Source organism: Lepidochelys kempii, chromosome 3 (genome assembly GCF_965140285.1).
Source record: "Lepidochelys kempii isolate rLepKem1 chromosome 3, rLepKem1.hap1, whole genome shotgun sequence".
Classification (NCBI taxonomy): Eukaryota; Metazoa; Chordata; order Testudines; family Cheloniidae; genus Lepidochelys; species Lepidochelys kempii.
In genome coordinates this window covers 2,606,231-2,625,743 of record NC_136382.1, presented here as the reverse complement: position 1 = coordinate 2,625,743, position 19,513 = coordinate 2,606,231, and the positions used below count along the sequence as shown (strand labels likewise).

Here is a 19,513-nt window from a genome sequence, read left to right as displayed (position 1 = left end):
TCTAGTTAATTCCTGGTCTGTGCTGGGTTGTTCCCTAAAGCATGGTTTCCAGTGCTCTATCCAATCTAGCTTTAGTGTTTCTTGCCTGCTGTAGTGATGGATGTAGTCTAGGCTTCACAGCTCTCTTCCCCACCCCCATCCTCACAGTTTTGGAAGGTCCATCTCTTAAGGTTCTCTTGGCATATTCCAGCCAACTAATTTATTTGACATTTACTTTGTCTTTGATTGTGATTTTTGACCTTCACATGTTCCGCAGCTATGCAGAACCCTGTGAATTCCCTATGTGTCTTGATTCACACGCTGTTGAGCTGAACTCTCAGAATAAGTATGGTGTGGATTTCACAGATTTTTCTGTCTGACTTATTCCTAGTTACAAGCAGCTTGCCTCCCCACTTAGGGATGAGGGTTTGCAGGACATTTCAGGTTTCTCGATCAGTAGCTGTATGCTGTAAGAAAGTTAAAAGAACAGAGGTAGGATTGATATTGTAAAAATAATCAATAAAGTGTTCATCTCGCTACAGAACTTCAATGATGAGGAGCTCTGCTCAGCTCTGGGACATCACCTCGCCTTCTGCCCCATTCATCTGTGCTGCTTTAACCCACATGGAGCTTGGGCTGCGCCAAACCTTATTCTCATGATCATGAGAGTACCCAAATTCTGGTGGGTTAGTGACACAGACGGATGTGGGGCAGCAGGCGCTGGCTGATAGAGATGAGGTCTTCGTTTGGGAAACTGCCCGAAAGGTTAAGCCCTTGTTTAAAATACACTTGACAAGAGTGGACTTCACTAAAAAGTCAAGTGTCCTTTCCTGCAGTGTCTCCAGGTTCTTGCAGCAGGGGCATTATTTCAGAAAAATTCTTATGGCGGGGAGGGGTTGTCAGCATATAGCACATTCTATGTGATTATAATATATCCTGAAAAGTATGAGGTGAACCAAAAGTGAAGACATCATGAAGAATATAGACCTATGAAAAGTCGGGGGAGGGGAGCAGACCAAGATCTGGGGAGGGCAACTGCCCCTCTTGGCCTGTAGTAAATGATACCCCTGCAGTAGGGACAACACACTAATGGAGATTCCTTGTACAAGGGCAGGATTGGAGGGAGCTGCAGGTCTGGTTTCTGCACTTCTCAGAAATGGATACTGTTGTACCACATGACATCTCTGTCTGCCAAGAGTATCCTCTTGAAAAAGACAATGGTTATGAAACTAACGTGAGAAAGGGTTTAAAATCACGTTCGTTATCATTGGGCTGGTAGGAATCAATCCCATGGTGCTCTCTGGCTTCAGTAGACATTTGGCTTTTTATTCATGCCACAGACCAAGTTTGTGTGCTGGGGATGAATGCTGCATCAGCTGTTTTTCTGGGAATTCACGTTCAGATTTCCAGCTTGTTCATTTGTTACCCAGGCTGGTGGGGGATTAGGGGCTGCCTAGTGAGAAGCTCCCAGTTTCATGAGGATACAGGGTTGAGAAAGATATTAGGTGTGGAGATCTTTAATCATCTGCAAACAGAAGTGCTCTCCTGGAGGAAGTTTATTCATTAACTTTTTTAGACTGAGGGTGCTTCAGTACTACACAAAATGCTGAAAAAAAACGGTGCACTCTCCTGGGGGGTTGTATCCATTTCCAGATCCTTTTTGTGAACTCCAGGGGAGCCAGGGGGAAGTCCTGTGGGTTTGTTGGAGTCTCCTACTGCTATACAGTTTAACCATTGGTCAAATCCTTCTCAGTTTGTGACCTGGGATAATTAGCATCTGTGTAGAAGGAGAGCCATGTAACAGGGCCCTTTTGGTTGATTTTTAAAGAGCGCCGGTGCAGGACCATTAAGTTCTGTGTGGGTTGGAAGAGTGATAGCTACAATGAAGAGCATCAAAAATGGTGGTCTTAAAATCAGGGGAAATGACATGTGTGAAGTGTTTCTTTAGGTTCTCATATGGATACAGAACCCGCTGCCCCCATTTTCATGGCAAAAGAATGCTTTTTTCAGACATACGTTTTACAACACATATTTTTTCTTCTTTCTTGTTAGTTCTGGAATGAGTCCTGAAGAATCCAAGAGACTGACAACATACACCAGCACGCCTGACACACAGGCCAGGAATCCACCAGCTGAACAGATGAAATGCATGCTAGTCTCCAAGGCACCACCCAGAAAAGAAGACAGAACTCCTCTGTCAGAGTCTAAACCACAGGCAGTGCAGGTACCACCACCAGCAGTGAAAAAAGGAGGAGCGGAAAGAAGAGAAGATGTGCATCTCCAAATAGGCAAACCTGCAGCATCTGTAAATTCCTCAGCTAACAATGCACCGAAACTTAATGACCAAACTCTCTCTAGGCCTCTGAAGGGTACTGAGGGATCCATGCAAGCGAAGCCACAAGCTGCCTCTTGTCAGAAACCAGAAGAAGAAAGACAGCACACTCCATCCAAGGATCTGTCAGTAAAGGGGAACACAAGCACCTCAGCCTTGGCCCCAAACAAACCAAAGAGCCCCAAAGCAGGCGAAGCAGTGGCAAGCATGGCGAGTCAAGTGACTCCCCAGCAGACACCTAAAAAGGAACCCCCTGCAACTGAACAAATGGATGTCAGTGCTGAGGGCCTCAAGAGGAAGTCAGAGAGTCAGGAAGAAGCACCGATCAGTCCTGAAAAAAAGCCACGAATCATGGACAACTGCCAGTACCAGCAGTCATTTCGGACCCAACCACAGTCCTTTCCTGCGGCTGGGGAGGGGGCACAGGGGCGAAAGGTTCCCCCACTCAAGGTAAAGGAAACTGGAGCCAAGTCCATCATGGGGTTGTACAGGCCACTTCCACTGGTAACTCTTACAAAAATGTTTTGTGTCTATTTTGATTTCAACTGTCCATGTAAATCCCACTACTTTCATGTTATAGTAATGAAAGTAGTTGATACAGGAATACCAAGACCTGCTGTGTGGCCACGGGAGTCTGCTGGCCTGCTGATTAGGTTAAATAAAGCTCTCTAACACATGCACTCTTGTCAGAGGGTATTTCAGGTCAATAGAGTGGCACAGTTGTGAAAGCCCCTTCACAATTTGGTACCACAGGATTAAATTAGATAGTTTGTTTTTAAAAAATCTTTACCAGCCATTTTTTCCATTTAATTTAACTGAAGACTACTAAGGATTTGTCTTAATGTATACATTTCTGAATGCTGCAGGTTTAGAATTTGTGGATAGAAAATTTCCTTCCGCTCAGTGGTGTCTCTTTCCTACTTTTTTCCAGATTCCTGTCTCCAGAATCTCCCCGATGCCATTTCTTGCTAGCCAGGTCTCTCCCAGGGCTTGCTTTCCAACCTCTGTCACCAGTCCTGGAAGAACAGGGGCCAGAACTTTGGCAGACATCAAAGCAAAAGCCCAGCTGGCCAAGGCCCAGAGGGCAGCTGCTGCAGCCGCCGCCGCCGCCGCCGCCTCCAATGGGGGAGCCGTCCCAGGGCCTGGCCCAGGAGGTGGTGGTGGTCCAGGCGGGGGAGGAAGAGCGGAGAAGAGTGGTACAGCAGCAAGTGGAACCAATGAAACTGGAATTAAAGGCAGTGCACTGGAACTGGCAGGAACTGGAAGCGGGGGAAGTACGAGAAGGCCTTTTCCCCATTGTCCAGGGTCCCATTCCCAAGCGGAGACCCAGGCCACGGAGTGGACATCACCTCTCAGTGTCTCTAGAGCACAACTACAGCAAACGCCCACAGTACAATCCAGAACTGCAACCAGCAACGGAGGCAAAGATTCGTCATCACCAGCCCCACCAGCATTAGAGAAAATGAACAGAATAAAAGTGAGCCCTCCCAATGTGACTGTAAGTCAGGTTTCCAGACCATCTGTGGTCTCAAGCCACATATATACTCTCAGTAATGACAGACAAGAGAGAGCACCTTCAGCTCCAGCAGGTCTAAGCCAGATCTCAGGGGCGCCGCCTGTCAGGGATGAAGCAGTCTATGTCAATGTATCCAGAGCAGGTGCTGACAACAATGTGACTAAGTCAGCACTTACTACCACAGAAGAGACCAGCTTAAGTATTCCTAAGAGCAAACCTCTTTCCCCTCTGATGTCTTCGCTGACAGCGGTAACCTCAGAAACTCAGGCTGGTGTTGTGGTAGCATCTACCACATCTACTCCATCCTATAGCACTTGGTCAGTAGCCCCTAGCCTTAAAGTACATCTAGCTCCCTTGAGCACAAGTGGGCCCCTCCTGAAGGCGAGCTCCAGTATTCCTGCTAACAACCCTTTGGTCGCCCAGCTGCTCCAAGGTAAAGACGTCCCAATGGAACTAATCATGCCTAAGCCTCTCACCAAAGTGGAAATGAAACCTGTCCCTCTAGCTCCAAATGAATCAAAAGAGTCGGCATTTTCCAGTGCCACAAGCACAGCTGGGAATGGCTCTGGAGGGGAAAGTGGCGAGAGACAATCACATTTAGCCATGCAACAACTTGGAAAGATATTTTTCCCAAGCAGGCAGCTGCCCTATGTTCCAAGGACATTTCCCCTCTTCTCCGGAAAGGACTTGAGGAGCACTAGTATTGACCAATACCAGTGCCAAGAGGCACTCGACAAAGCCACTCAAGAGCAGATCCTTCAGACTCTTATCAAGCGGGTCCAGAGGCAGAATCTGTTTTCAGTCCTGCAGCCTTCACAGCTCAGCCTCGTTCACTCAGGTTTCCAGTTAGACAACAGCTCCACCAGTCAGAGATTCATGCTGGGTTTCATGGGCAGGAGGACATCCAAGCCTGCTATGTCTGGCCATTACCTGCTGAATATTTCCACCTATGGTCGCGGCTCGGAGAGTTTCAGGAGAGGTCTGTCCATGAATCCTGAGAACCGCTTGTGTCTGCATGATCCTTCTAATGATCCAAAAATAGAATGTGGGGAATGTGAAGAAATAGCTGGCAATGGTAGTAGCAGTGCTGAAGAAGATGCAGATGATGAGAGTACTGGTGATGAACATGAACATATCATTGTAAAAGAGGAACCCCTGGTTTCCCAGGTCTCTGGCCAGCATGAAAGAGAACAGGTATCACAAAGCGTAAACACTTCTTCAGATTGCAATGTGCCTGTTAGAAAGAATGTAAAGAAGGAGGCAGTCTTATCTCAGCAAGCAGCAGCCCGCCCAGAGAGTGTTCACCAGTTCCCAGGAGGCCAGGTGTTTGATGGAACTGCATTAGCAAGAGATTTAATTCAGGCAGCCCAGGAGCAAATGGCTCATGCTATGAGGGGAAAAATGATGCACCGCAATCCTGAGGCTTACAGCGCTTCTGCACCATCTGCAGACCCTGTGTTGCAGCAACCTCCACTACTTTCCCATTCACACCCTTCAAAGCTATATGGAAACACTGCAGCACAGCTCATTGGTCCTAGTTATAGTGGCACTATAAATGTCTCCACCTCTCCAGACGTAAACCAAGGGTCTCTCATGACTGGGCTGTCCGAGTGCAATCAGTTGGCCAGTAGCATGGGGAACGTCATGTCTTTCTCTGTGACTGTAACCACCATTCCCGCCAGCCAGGCTATGAACCCTGGCAACCACAATCAGACCATCCCAGTTCAAGCCTTTGGTGATGACAACAACATGGAGGATTCACCTTCTAAATGCTACTGCAGGTTGAAAGCCATGATCATGTGCAAGGGTTGTGGTGCCTTCTGCCATGACGACTGCATTGGCCCCTCTAAGCTCTGTGTCTCCTGCCTTGTAGTACGGTAACTGAGACATATGAGATGAGGAGAAGGATGGCTTGGTTTTGTGCCTCCTTTTGAAATTCTTCGCAGGAAGAAAGAGGGGTTTTACTGCCTTGCACAAGAGACACATTACTGAATCAGGAATACAGAGTAGCGTTCTTCGTTCATTGAAGAAAGAGCACCTTGTTGTATAGTGAGTCTAAGCGAGCTCAACTATGTGAATTGTGACAAGAGTTTGCACTTAAGGAATCATGTAAATATGTCACATTATTTTGTTTAAAAATTATTTTTTCAATCTTTTAGGAGACAATGTTTGACTTGTACTGCAGATTCATTAACCACACCTCCTATCAGTCCCTATCCCTGGTTAGCCTAAGCTCTGCTCTATATTGATGACAGAACTTCCAGCCAAACTTTAGCCCCTTGGTCTTTCCATGTCAAAAGAGACGAACAAGAAGAATTAAAAGAACTGAGAGATCAAGAAGATTTAAGCCTTTATGTTATCTGGCACAGAACTTTGAGGTTTGGAGCATCAGTTCAGGGTTGGCTCAGTCTTTTGATCATTCAGATGATTGGGAAGTGGGAGGCATTAGTGTTATAACAGCCTTTCAAATGGTTGCCTATCAGTTTCCCCCTGACTCTAGGTTTCTGGAAGCCAAAGTGGGTTGTGCAATAGTGGCTGGGGTTTTTTGGTTGCATACCATCCCCTTTCCAACTCATCAGTTACAATAACATTGTCCATGGGAAGGCAACACCATGGTTCTCAACTACTTCTGGGAGATTGGAAAGGCAACTATAGTAGTCATCATCTTCAAGAACTCAAGTAATAAAAAGCAACTAGTGACTATCAGCAACTCTAGGAGACCATTTAAAGCAGAGATCTCTAATATGAATTGAACTACATGTCAGAAACTTGCTTTATGAGGCATTACAGTCTTAGTACTGAGGTGTCTCCCCCACAGTTTCCAACCATCAAACAGGACAATACATTACACAAGTTAAATGCACTAAATGACACCTGCTGAAATATTGTTTGCCAGGAAGCTTGCCATGGCTAATGAAGACCTCCACAATAAGCTAATGTATGGAAAAGATCATATATCTAGCTAAGTGTAAGGCATGGGACCCAAGGGTTGGGTTGGCTGCATCATTGTCCCCTGAGGACATTTCTTCAAGTTTCAAAACATCAAATCCTTTGGCCTGATCTCCACATTTTACTCAGAGACCCAGGATTCTAGCAGTAGAAGTCACAAGTCAAGAATGAGGAGCACTGGCAGAAGTAGGTGGGGATCATAGGACTGGAATAGTGGGGGCTACTGTCATGAATGAGGTTACTGGCAAAGCTGTGTGTGAGGAGATTACCCAGAGCTGGCCTACCTAATGCCAGGTTGCAGCTAGTGATATCAATCCTTCACTCTCAAGAGCATTAATATTCACAGTGTCTGCCAAATTAATCAATCAGAATTGAACAGGTATTACAGCACCATCATCTCAGCAACAAGAATGTGTAACAGGCTGACCCGTAAAGTACTTAAATACCCAGCCCTTCCCATGGTGTGAGAGTTAAGCATACTCCAGCTCAAATTTCACAATATCAAAGCACTAGATTATCTATAGGTAAAGTCCTCTTCCCAGCAAAGAACATCAGTCTCAAGAATCGCATCCAGTCCATGTTGTCTCTGTTTGAGAAACAAATAAGTCGATTAGATAGAAATTCATGTATCTTTTTGATGAAAGGGCATAGAAATCACTTTTAATCCAAAGGCATTTTTAAAATGAAGCAATATTAAAAAAGTAGGTGTGATAAGTTATCATTAGATACACCATTAGCTAGTCCTCTCAGAGCTTTGGGCTTTTTTTCCAGTTTGAATTACTCCTCCTCCTTCCCCTCACATGAGAAGAGTATCTGGGGTGCTGTTATTAAATGTAGGCAATGTAGATGACTGTACACAATGCATTTTATCAAACGGTGGCAATTTATTTGTTGATGAAAACGTTGAGTGCCTAACCCCTCAATACTGAAAATATCTCCCTCCCTCCCTGTCTGTGGGTGCCACCTTCCAAATCAAGATTATCAACAGTGAAGTATCATAAACTGTATTATATTCCCATCTTCAGTCTTGCTCATCCTAAATTTGTTGCGGGAGTATGTCCCCTAATGGTACCTAGGTAAATATTTTTAAATCCATTGCTCCATGGCAGAAAAATTAACACCAACAAAAATAGCCCCTTGTTTTTTGAGACATGCCAAATGTGCACTGTCAGCAGCATTTCACCAGTAAGCAAACAATATCCCCAGATTTGGCACATACCAGATACTATAGCTAGTGATGTTGGTGTGCATGCAAAAAAGCAAACCAAGCAAAAGAACCATTTTGGCTTCTGCCGTGCAAAACCACTTATTCTGTCACAGAGGTGTACTTCTGCTTTATAGACCTAGTGCATTCTAGAGCAAGCGCCCATTAGGGTAGTAACGCAATACTTCCAATTTTCCTCCGGTGCAAGAAGCATCCTTTGAATTATGGAATACCGTGTCAGATGGACATTATGGTATCATGCACACAGCTAACTGGTAACTAAAATGAACAAGACTCCTGTTCTCTGAAGCACTGAGAGACATACATCCATTTCTGTTTCCTTGCTATCTCAGGGCTTGTCTACACAGGAAAGTTTTACCAGTTATACTGGTATAATGATGTATCTTCTTCTTCCTTGCCACTTCCCCAATCAGGGTCAGCAGCTTTTATAGCCTTCTTCCAAAACTCATGACTGTACGCCTGGTTGTCCTGCGAATTGGTCTAAGGTCAGTTGATATCCAGTCTGTGTACCGAGTTTTTGATCTCCCCATTGGGAATAGGTATAATGTTGTTTATATATAAATATATATACTGGTATAACTCCTTCCCACCTGACATATACTAAACCAAAAAAGGCACCCCTTTGCTGTACATGCTGTAACTCCCCTGTGTGGATGCTGCAGGCATGAACTATAGAGTACCTAGTTCTTGTTGACTTACTCCTGGTTAAAACACAGACTAGGTACCTTTTAGTTCTCGCCCACATGGTCTGTGCAGGGGAGTTACAGCTTGTCATGCTAGTGACTACTGCAATTCACACCCCATATTCCAAACTGGGGGTTATGTAGACAAGCCCTTACACCAGAATAATAGTGACATCCAGGGGGAGTTATATTGGTATATCGGTTTTTAAATCCACACCCTAGTTTATACAGGTGCAATTTTCCTAGGTTGACAAGCCTCATAAGAAGGGAGTAGAAGACATTGAGGGAACAGCACAAAGTGGCCTGTGGGCCAGTTTGTGTTGGTTGGGATTTTATGCCTGTTGCAACTTTCACTTTAAAAGACCTGAAGTTTTGTTTTCAGCAGTATATTTTAAAATAGAAGTAAAGCCCCTAATTTTGATTCCAACCTTAATTCCCTTAAAATTTGTGGTGTCACCTCAGGTGGAGTTTGTATGTCTGGCTTCCCATGTTCTGTTCACCTATTTCTCTCTGTGAGATGCTGCTTGTGAGTCATAAGTAGCTGCTGTTGCATGAAATACTACTTCAGGAACTGAATTACTTTACAGAGTCATTATCCCAGCAAGAAGGGAACTAGATCTAGTAAGTGTCCAGTTTGGATTTGTAATGACCACTGAGATGTCAGTAGGACTCCACAGTCCCTTTTAGTGGTCACTATAACCTTATTAGATGATGATCTAGAGGTTTACAGCTCAGTTTAGTGCCTTAGCTATATTTGGTTGGGTCAATAGTTTTACTGTTGTTACCCCTTCCCAATATGATGAATCCTCTTGGCTGGAAGGTTTTGATTTCACCACATTAAACAAGCTCTTTATCTGGAACTTGATAGAACAGTATCCCTAGGTTCACCAGCGGGCATTAAGCAGCTAGGTAACCATTAGAAAGGATGGGGTTTGGATTACTGAACATTTCAACAAGAATAGGTCTGCCAAAAACCATGACAGCTTTGCACATTTCACAATGCTGGGTATTGAATAACAGTTGTTTCAGATAGGAAAACCTGAAGCCAAAGTAGGAATATTCCCTTTGTTAGTCAGCAGTCTTGGTGCTAAGACTTTTCCCTTCAGCCCCAGTTCTTTCTAATCATCTGTCCTAAAATGTTTCCTCCAGCAAAATAACAAACCTTTCCTATTGGCTACTGTTAGTCAAGGGACATTGTGGAGTAATCTAGACGTAACAGTTTTGGCTTTGGCATCCAGATAGCACTTTATAATAAATGCCAATGTAAAATAGAATACCCAAACTATTTTACAACACCTAATGTCAAAGCAATGTTTGTGACATAAAACATTACAACAAGAAAAGGTTATTTAGATTTAAATCTTCCCCTGCTTGGATTGCAATACAGACCCTGCAGCATGAGAACCAGAAAGTGAAACTGATCAGTCTGATTTGACAGTTCAGTGCAAAGAATAAATACTTTTATATACACATTCCATGAATGGAGAAGTAAATGGAATCTTAGAAATGATTTTCAAGTTTCTGAGATAGCATTAGTAACAGGGAAGGAAACTTGTTTTTAGGTTGACAATGTCTCTTTTTAAACTTGAGGAAAAGACTGATACTATGTAAATGATGGACCCTATCAGCAGAGTTGTACTTAGGTTTGCAACAGTAAAAATGTTAAGGAAGCCATTTCCTGAAAGTTAATTATTGGACAGATGAGTAACTGCCAGATGTCCTCACTGCTTGTCATTACTGCTTAAATTATGTCCATTTAAATTGTTCTAGAGGCTGTTAAGAACATTATGGGCCCAGTTCTTTCTCATTCTCATGAGTGGTCCTGTGGAATACAAGAATATACGTGTGAGTAAAGGAGGCAGCGCTGGACACTAATTGGAACTGGGTTGTGTTTGCTTTAGTCCAGTGAGGAAGGCTTTCCACATTTAATTTAGAGTAATCTTCATTAGAGTAATTTTTCAAAAGTAGCGACCAGTTTTAGGATGCCTCAATCCTGGGGACTGGATTCTGTGGAGTGTCCACAATTCCAGCTTTCAGCACCTCCGAAAATCAGGCCTAAGGGTGTTAGATGGAGCACTCAAAATTGAAGATCACTTCTGAAAACGTGACTGTTACAGTGGAGGTGGGAGGACAAGGGGTGGCATCCTCCCGTTTGGGTGTTGCCAGCTGCTGCAGCTAGCATGGCTTTTATCACAGGAGGGAAGGAGCCCTTTGTTAGGAAGTTACTGCCTGTGGCACCTCACAGCTCTGGAAACTATCTTCAATTAATCGAGAAAGAACAGGAGGACTTGTGGCACCTTAGAGACTAACCAATTTATCTGAGCATCAGCTTTCGTGAGCTACAGCTCGCTTCATCGGATGATGTGAGCTGTAGCTCACGAAAGCTTATGCTCAGATAAATTGGTTAGTCTCTAAGGTGCCACAAGTCCTCCTTTTCTTTTTGCGAATACAGACTAACACGGCTGCTACTCTGAAACCTGTAATTAATCCAGAGTGCATGAAACCAGCATGGGTGAGAGAGAATCTCTTAAAAACTTCAAGTCCTGTTGCTACCAGCAGGGAGAACGGCTCAAATGTTTGCTAGGATGACAATGAGTTTTCTTTGTTACTTTTTTTTAATGCTATACGTTTGATACAAAAGAAGATCAATTTTAAGAGCTTACAGTAATATATTTTAAGTAATATATATTTTAATATTTGTGTAAAAATGACAAAGGAAGATTTGTGAACTAGATATACAGGGTATTGTGTGTGTGCAGTTTCTCAGCAGGGCCGAGACGATTTCCCTGGCAGGGGAACTGAAAGCACTTGGGTTTTCCATTAATGCAATAAAAGTGGGGATTCTTAAAACAAAAATCCAATAGTGTTTACCAGATGCTCTTTCATTTTGTTTGGCCACAAGGCTTGTAAACATGATTTAGAAGATGATAAACTTTCGTCTGTCTTTTGCCTTTTTAAAAGGGACTTAAATTGGAATAGAGGGTATGTATAGAAAATTCAAGGTGACACCATTTTAAAAGTCGTATTTTTTCACAAATAATATAGAAGAATCATATTTTACATAAGAATTTTAAGTATTTGAAATAAATATGTATATAAATATACTGTATGTACTTCATATATTCTTTTATTTTACGTTTAATTGTATTAAAAATATTGGAGCTGGTTGGAGTTCCTACCTATGTATTAATGTAAAAGAGAGAGAGAGGAGCACTGCCTCTTGCCATTGCAGCAGTTGCTGCTGCAGCAGATTGTAGGGTAGCAAAAAAGCTTGTCGCGCCGCAACGAATGAATTGGACTAGGTTAGCTGTTTGAGAAATACAGCACAGAATTTTTTTTTCAGTCTTGTGTCCTGTTTGTGTGTCCGTTTATGTTCTGTCCTATCGCGGAACAATCAATGGTGAGAAGACAAGGAGTTGAGGTGGAGCTTTATACAAGCACTGCCAAAGAGACATACTGGTACAAAGCTACTCAACTAAAATCAAAAGCAACCATTAGAATTTTAATAAATGTAGCTAATAGTTTAATTCTTATGTCGTCCTCTGATAGCGCAGATGGGGAATGAATACAACTTGCCAAGAGCCTCAGTATATTTGGGATTTCAAGGCAACACTCTCTTAACGAGTTTTCTTTTCTAGGATCTTGGGTCCAATATCACTGTAGAGAGTGATGTGTGCCATCAGTCACTACTGGAAGATGGAATGGGTTTTCTTCTACTATACTTGGGCAGGACCCCTAGAAAACTCCCTAAGGGGAAGCACTAGTAAATCTGCTGAGACTGCTGGCAACATTCATCATAGGAATTCTGTTTCCAAGATGCTGTAACTTGGACACAAGGATTCCCAGAGGTACAAGATCACAAATTATATGAATATAAAAAAGACAAAATTCTAGTTAGAAGGGAAATGATAGGTGGCTGCAGACTACCTTAACAATCAGCTATGTTACATGTGCATTATATACAGCACATCCAGTGCAGTTTACCTAATAGTGGACCCAAACCTGTGAAGTGCTCAGCATCTTCAATTACCATTGAAATTAGTGGCAGCTGAGATTGCAGTGCACCTTACAGGATTAGACTAAAGTCCATAGTGTATGTGTCACAGCTGATTTGTATTGTAATATCACATCCATTCCCCCACACCCAATTATTACATCACAGATGCATGAAGAGTAAAGCTCTTATGGCAATGTTCAGGGTTAGATTAACCCAATCATTCAAGAACACAATACATTTAAGTTGCTGCCCTTTTGATCAGTGGCTCCAATTCTGGGCCTTCCTCTGTCCCCCAGACACCAACTCTACAGACATACAGGGGCTGTAAAGCTAGCAAATCTCCACAGCAGGAAAGGTCTCCCCTTGGTGGCATAAGAGAGACAGAATTGACTCTGTCAGTCCCTGGTGTGGGGCAATACTGAGCAAGGGAGGAGGCATGGCTAGAACTTGCTGCACTTTGGCTGTTCTGGGTTGACAGAAGGCTCCAGAATCTGGTGCATAAAGGTGAAACACAGACACTTTGCCCCTTCACCTTTTGGAGGCGCTGCGCTCACCTCAGATGTACCCCAAATTGGAGCCACTGTGTTTACCATAGCCCAAACCGCTCTGCAGCAACTGCTGGAATCTCTCTGATAAACAAGAATTGTGTTTACAAAAACTCTCTGTGATCAGGGTTTGTGGGAAGGGACATTGAATGCAAAAAAGCTATTTGATTTGTGTTAAGGGTTTGACTTTAAAGAAAACTCAAAGACAGACAGTTTTGTTATTGTTAAGATTATTTTCCAAACACCCCCAAATATGCCAGGCCTCTATTTACATACACAGAGTGAGATCGTTTTTTAATAAAGTCGTTTTATCTTTCTTTCTCTGACTTGCAGTCTGCACATTCAAAGGGGTTTTCACTCTGAACAGCTGCACTAGAAGAAGGTGACACTGTTTGGGTGTGTCTACGTATCGATAACTAGAGTGTATATGTGTGTGTGTATATACAACTGTATTTTACATAAATGTACCTACAAAGGCTGTAAGTCCATCTCAGGATTCTGGTGACATGAATTTTGAGAACAAAGTTTGAGTTACCACAACCCTGATGTGGAGTTACAGTTTTTATATTTGTTTTAATATTTAAAATATATGGGTTAGAAACAAATATACAGTATGTGTTGTTTTGATCTGCACTTTGTCTAAACATTCCTAGTCCTGCTGGTACTGCTGCAGCTCCCATCCCTTCCTGCCCCGTTTAAAACTTAGAAGCCAACTTTTCCCCTCTGGGTTTTCTTTCAGTTGCACTTCTCAGAGGCTGATTAGTGTTTCTATGCAAAAAGCTGTGCCAAGAGTGTAATAGTCCTGGGTTTGGTCTTTTATAGTATGACATCACAGCTGAACTCCAGCCCCAACACTGGGAAAAGTGAGCTGATGGCTGATGCAGCCCATTGGCAATTTGATTCTGAAATAGTCCCTTTGCAAACTAGCAGAGTCAAGCAATCAAACTTAACTAAGTAGTAGTCAAATAAGAAACCTGTCATTTTCTGTTATCCAGTGATAAGTTTGACCTGAACAGTAAGATTATTGTAATTCACTCTCCTCCTTAATGAGGAAATGACACAATTTCCAGGCATTTAAAAAAACGTAATGGGTCAATTCCATTAAACCAGCAATCACAGCAGAGAGATGTGTGGCCCGTAATATGGCAGCTTTGCAGATTGGCAGAGTTCATTCTAGTAAACTGATTCTCTCCCCAAATGAAAAATAAAAATAATTTTAAAAGTCTGCTTCGGGGTCTGCTGTATAAGATTCCACCTTAACTTCTCACCAGCATTAAAAAGGATCTGAGGAGTGCTAAAAACAGCATATTTGTATCTTGTCACTTTGAGATATGTGTGTCCTTTGGAGGTAGCACTTTGAAAAGCGAAAGCCTGCCTTGTGGCTTATGTCTTATTGCAGATTAAGTTCCTCTTCCCCTCACTCCTTATTTTTGTCATGTAAAACTACCTGCTTCATAAATGAATGTAAAATACAATAGTTCTTCAGCACATGGATAAATGTGTATTTTATCTTAATGTTTCATTTTATGTTAAATAAAAGCATATGATTTATGGTCACCATTGCTGTTACTGTCTTTTTAAATGCTGCTCTCTTCCCCTTCAAGAACATGAAGCAGCAAGGTACACAACGCTGAATGACTTGATTTCGGGTCCAGCACTGCAGGAATGCCAAGTATGGTTTTTCTAAACCCTCTCCTTACATTTCATGGGGAAAGATTTGTTGTGAACACAAAGTTCTTAATAATCATTTTGCGTTTTTCTCGTGTTTCCTCTGAGGATCTCAAATTGCTTTAGAATTACATTAGTGCACCGTAAGGTATGAGTAAATATTATCCTCATTCGCAGATGAGGAAACTGAGACACAGACACATTGGCAAAAAGAAAAGGAGGACTTGTGGCACCTTAGAGACTAACCAATTTATTAGAGCATAAGCTTTCGTGAGCTACAGCTCACTTTGGCTTTCCCAAGGTCACTTATTGATTCCACAATCAGGAGTAGAATTCAGGTGTCCTGTCTCCCAGTCTTGTCCTTTAACCACAATACAAACTTCAAACCTGGCAGAGTGTGTTCTCTCCTCTGCAGAATCATCAGCTTTCCCCCCAGTCTTCTCCTGCAAACCAATCTGTTAACATGCATCCCCATTTACAGGTATGATTTTTCCAGCTGAAGTAACAGTGTGCACAGTTCTGTTGGCATAACAACAGGGTGTAGAGTTATGGAGCCACCCAGCGATTTCAAGCTGGCAGCAGCCCTGGTCTGCCCACAATGTGATTCTCCCAAGCCTCCTGCGCCTGATACTGACTCCATTCTAATTTTCTCTCCAACTCCTACGGGAAAGAGCTGACCGGTCTGCTGAGGCAGCACACAGCTGATCCTTTAAGTTCTGAATTCCACAATCCCTTTCACCTCCTTAGCCTTCCCTTTCTTGTGCCTACTTCCACATCAAACACATGACTCATAAAGCCCTATGGATTTGAATGCTCAGAGATGAACTGAGTGTCCTTCAACTGCACTACACCTCCTCCATGTTCCTTAATATATTTCCTTACAAAGATTTCCAAAGCCATGCTACGGGCAACCCCAGAATTCCCTGCTAACACCATTCACTCACTCTAACCCTAAATTAAAAGTCACTTAAATTCTACTGGCTAGCCTAATAAATAATTTCTAACACTACACAATAAACATTTAACACTATAATGTGGAGGCATCCCTCCTAAATGGTAACCCATAAGAACGTAAGAATGGCCATAGTGGGTCAGACCAAAGGTCCATCTAGCCCAGTATCCTGTCTGCCGACAGTGGCCTATGCCAGGTGCCCCGAGGGAATGAACAGAACAGGGAATCCTCAAGTGATCCATCCCCTGTCGCTCATTCCCAGCTTCTGGCAAACAGAGGCTAGGGACACCATCCCTGTCCATCCTGGCTAATAGCCATCGATGGACCTATCCTCCATGAACTTATCTAGTTCTTTTTTTAACCCTGTTATAGTCTTTGCTTTCACAACATCCTCTGGCAAAGAGTTCCACAGGTTGACTGTGCATTGTGTGAAAGAATACTTCCTTTTGTTTGTTTTAAACCTGCTGCCCGTTAATTTCATTTGGTGACCCCTAGTTCTTATATTATGAGAAGGAGTAAATAACACTTCCTTATTTACTTTCTTCACACCAGACATGATTTTATAGACCTCAATCATATCCCCACTTAGTCTTCTCTTTTACAAGCTGTGAAAAGTCCCAGTCTTATTAATCTCTCCTCATACGGCAGCCGTTCCATACCCCTAATAATTTTTGTTGCCCTTTTCTGAACCTTTTCCAAGTCCAGTATATCTTTTTTTGGGATGGGGCAACCACATCTGCATGCAGTAATTCAAGATGTGGGCATACCAGGGATTTATATAGAGGCAATATGATATTTTCTGTCTTATTATCTATCCCTTTCTTAATGATTCCCAACATTCTGTTCGCTTTTTTGACTGCTGCTGCACATTGAGTGGATGTTTTCAGAGGACTATCCACAGTGACTCCAAGATCTTTCTTGAGTGGTAACAGCTAATTTAGACTCCATCATTTTATATGTATAGTTGGGATTGTGTTTTCCAGTGTGCATTACTTTGCAATTACCAACATTGAATTTCATCTGCCATTTTGTTGCGCACTCACCCAGTTTTGGGAGGTCCTTTTGTAGTTCTTCGCAGTCTGCCTGGGACTTAACTATCTTGAGTAGTTTTGTATCATCTGCAAATTTTGCCACCTCACTGTTTACCCCTTTTTCCAGATCATTTATGAATATGTGGAATAGGACTGGTTCCAGTACAGACCCTTGGGGGACACCACTATCTCCATTCTGAAAACTGACCGTTTGTTCCTCCCCTTTATTTCCTATCTTTTAATCAGTTACCAGTTACCAATCCATGAGAGCACCTTCCCTCTTATCCCATGACTGCTTATGAAGTGGGTTTAACAATTAACTTGAACAAGTCACACACAAAAAAGCATAGGATTGGGGGTTTACTCCCTCTCTTCCCTTAAGGGCTAGCAGGTTAGCAATCAAGAGGAGTTTACCCTGTCGGGCCCCACAGGGTGTAGTGGCAAGCTGGCACAGTCTGTCCTCAGTAGACAGATCAGGGGGTAGCCCAGGAGAGCAGGGGGACTAACGTAAAGTAGCGCAGACCTACACAGGTTCTGAACTGTGGCCAGCCCCCCCCTTGCTCCCTCCGCAGGGCACACCAACCCCCCTCTCCCTCTGGAGTGCACCAACCCCTCCTCCAGGGAGCACTAGGCCCCCCTCCATGGCCCATTGGGGCAGCTGTGCTGAGCAGGGGTTGGGCTGGGATGGACCCATGGGGAGGCTTGGTGGGCTCCATGTTACTTTGCAGCATCAGGGAGATCATTACTGGCCCCGTCTGGCTCCATGTGTGTGTCTGTCAAAGGGCCTTTCCTGTCCATCCGTCCCCCCGCCCCCCCCCGCCCCACGAGCCCAGCCAACACCCCCACCGCCGGAGGGGGGCCCTGTTATTCTTGGGCCAGGCCGGGGGTCCCAGGACCCTGTCTGCTGGGGCCAGGCTTGTGGTGAGCCGGGGAAGCGGAACTGCTGACCCCAGGCTGGGCCGGGTGGGGAGAGCGGCAGGGCTGTGGCCTTCCTGGGAGCACAACTAAACCATAAATCAACTCTCCCACCACCTCACAGTGTGTGTCACAGGGCTCCGATATGACTGCAATTGCAGCGTCAGGTACCTCAATATTGCAAATTCAACAAAGCCCTCTTAGCACGTCTATAAACTTTAAACGTGCATCTTGAAAGATTCAACAACACCCACAAGGTGTGACTCGTCAAGATTAAAAAACAATCAAGCACTACCACTGAGGGACAGGAAAGAGGCGACAGAAGCAGAAACACCATAAAAACCACACCAGGAGCAATAATGTGTTGCCAAGAAACAGCCAAGAAGGTGCTGACATGCCTGAGAGAAAACGCAGGGCACAATGAAACCTGTCGAACTGAGTCCGAGACAGCTTGTGCTCTCTAATGCTAGTTTACCCCAGGTAAGTCTCCTGAGTGTCTGACACCTGAATAATCTTGCCACACGCTACTCGAGGCTCCTGGCTGGCTCACCACTGTTGCCTGACTCTTTCTGAAGGTTAATAATAGTTGTATTGATTGCCAATTGATCAGCAGGTAATAAGGTTCTTGTCCCAGAATCAAGCTATCCAGAATGAAAACCAAAGAGTTCAGTATCTTGTAGGGAGCCTCGGGGTGTCTGGCAAGGACACTCACACTGCGGCCAAAGCCTTAATCTTTATTAAAATAAGGAACAACAACAGAAAAGCTCCAAGCCAAATGAAAAGTAGGAGGGCTATCCGTGGTATTATTTTATGAATAAGCTCTTAAATCTGCATACTTACGCCCTTCCTTGAGGACCTGGTGGTCAGAGACAAAGGACCAGCCCTGTCTCTGGCAAGCCAAATGACTCCGATGGTCCAGGTTCCTCAATGCCCAAGACTGATGATAAATAACAACAGAACTGAAGGGTCAAAAGAAGGAAAGCGCTCACTAAGTTAAACAAGAGTAACTCGCCATGGGGGGGGTCTGTCCTATTCTGAATATTCATGCAAATACTCAGCTTCCATGCCCAAAGCTAACTGCCTCAGCCACCTAATACTGAGGTGCACCTATCCCATAAATTAACATATTCATTCCATTTTAACGTATCATACATGTCACTTGCGTAAGCAAATTTGCAGTTATTACTTCCATGCTCCTGCCGTTGCCAGTTACCGTTGCGGTCTAACGCCTACCAATGAGCAAGCTTTGCCTAGTTCCCAAAAATCTAAAGGTAACTGTTGGGCCATGTATCTATGCCAAAGGTTGCAGGCCTTCTGTACTTATGTGTTTCAGCTAATGTCTTACAGCATACAGGCCTGTAGGGGCCTTGTATTGCAGCTGAAGACAGTGAAGGCAAACTAGCCCTATGGGCTACAGTTATCTAGTCTCTATCCAGTGACATGCCAGCTGACGTGTCACTATTTTTATTCTGCTCTCTGCAGTTAGGTCCAGATATCTTTCCTGAGCGACTACAGTTAGTTTAGAATTCAGTATTGTATGTGAATAGCTTATATTATTCAGTCCATCACCATAGGCATCTCAATCCTGATTTCATGTGCCATCATGCAGCTCATTCAGTGAGCTTTATTAAGTGTCTAATTCAGCTGAGCTGTCTATGATACTTATAAAGTGCATTTCAGCCTGGTGTCTAGTGTGTGATGGTTTTTAACACCTGGCACTC

The 19,513-nt window shown here is 43.6% G+C and overlaps 1 protein-coding gene across 18 annotated transcripts in view; it reads left to right on the top strand.

The window, feature by feature from the left end:
* ASXL2 (ASXL transcriptional regulator 2) overlaps positions 1–10,953 on the top strand; it is a 247,324-nt gene extending 236,371 nt beyond the window's left edge. For all 18 annotated transcript variants that reach the window (XM_073335483.2, XM_073335482.2, XM_073335481.2 and 15 more), the window contains 2 exons: positions 2,032–2,761; positions 3,243–10,953. In XM_073335483.2, coding sequence (XP_073191584.1) covers positions 2,032–2,761; positions 3,243–5,708 — 3,196 coding nt within the window. In that variant the 3' untranslated portion in view covers positions 5,709–10,953. The remainder of the gene's footprint in view (positions 1–2,031; positions 2,762–3,242) is intronic.
* Positions 10,954–19,513: the final 8,560 nt, after the last annotated feature.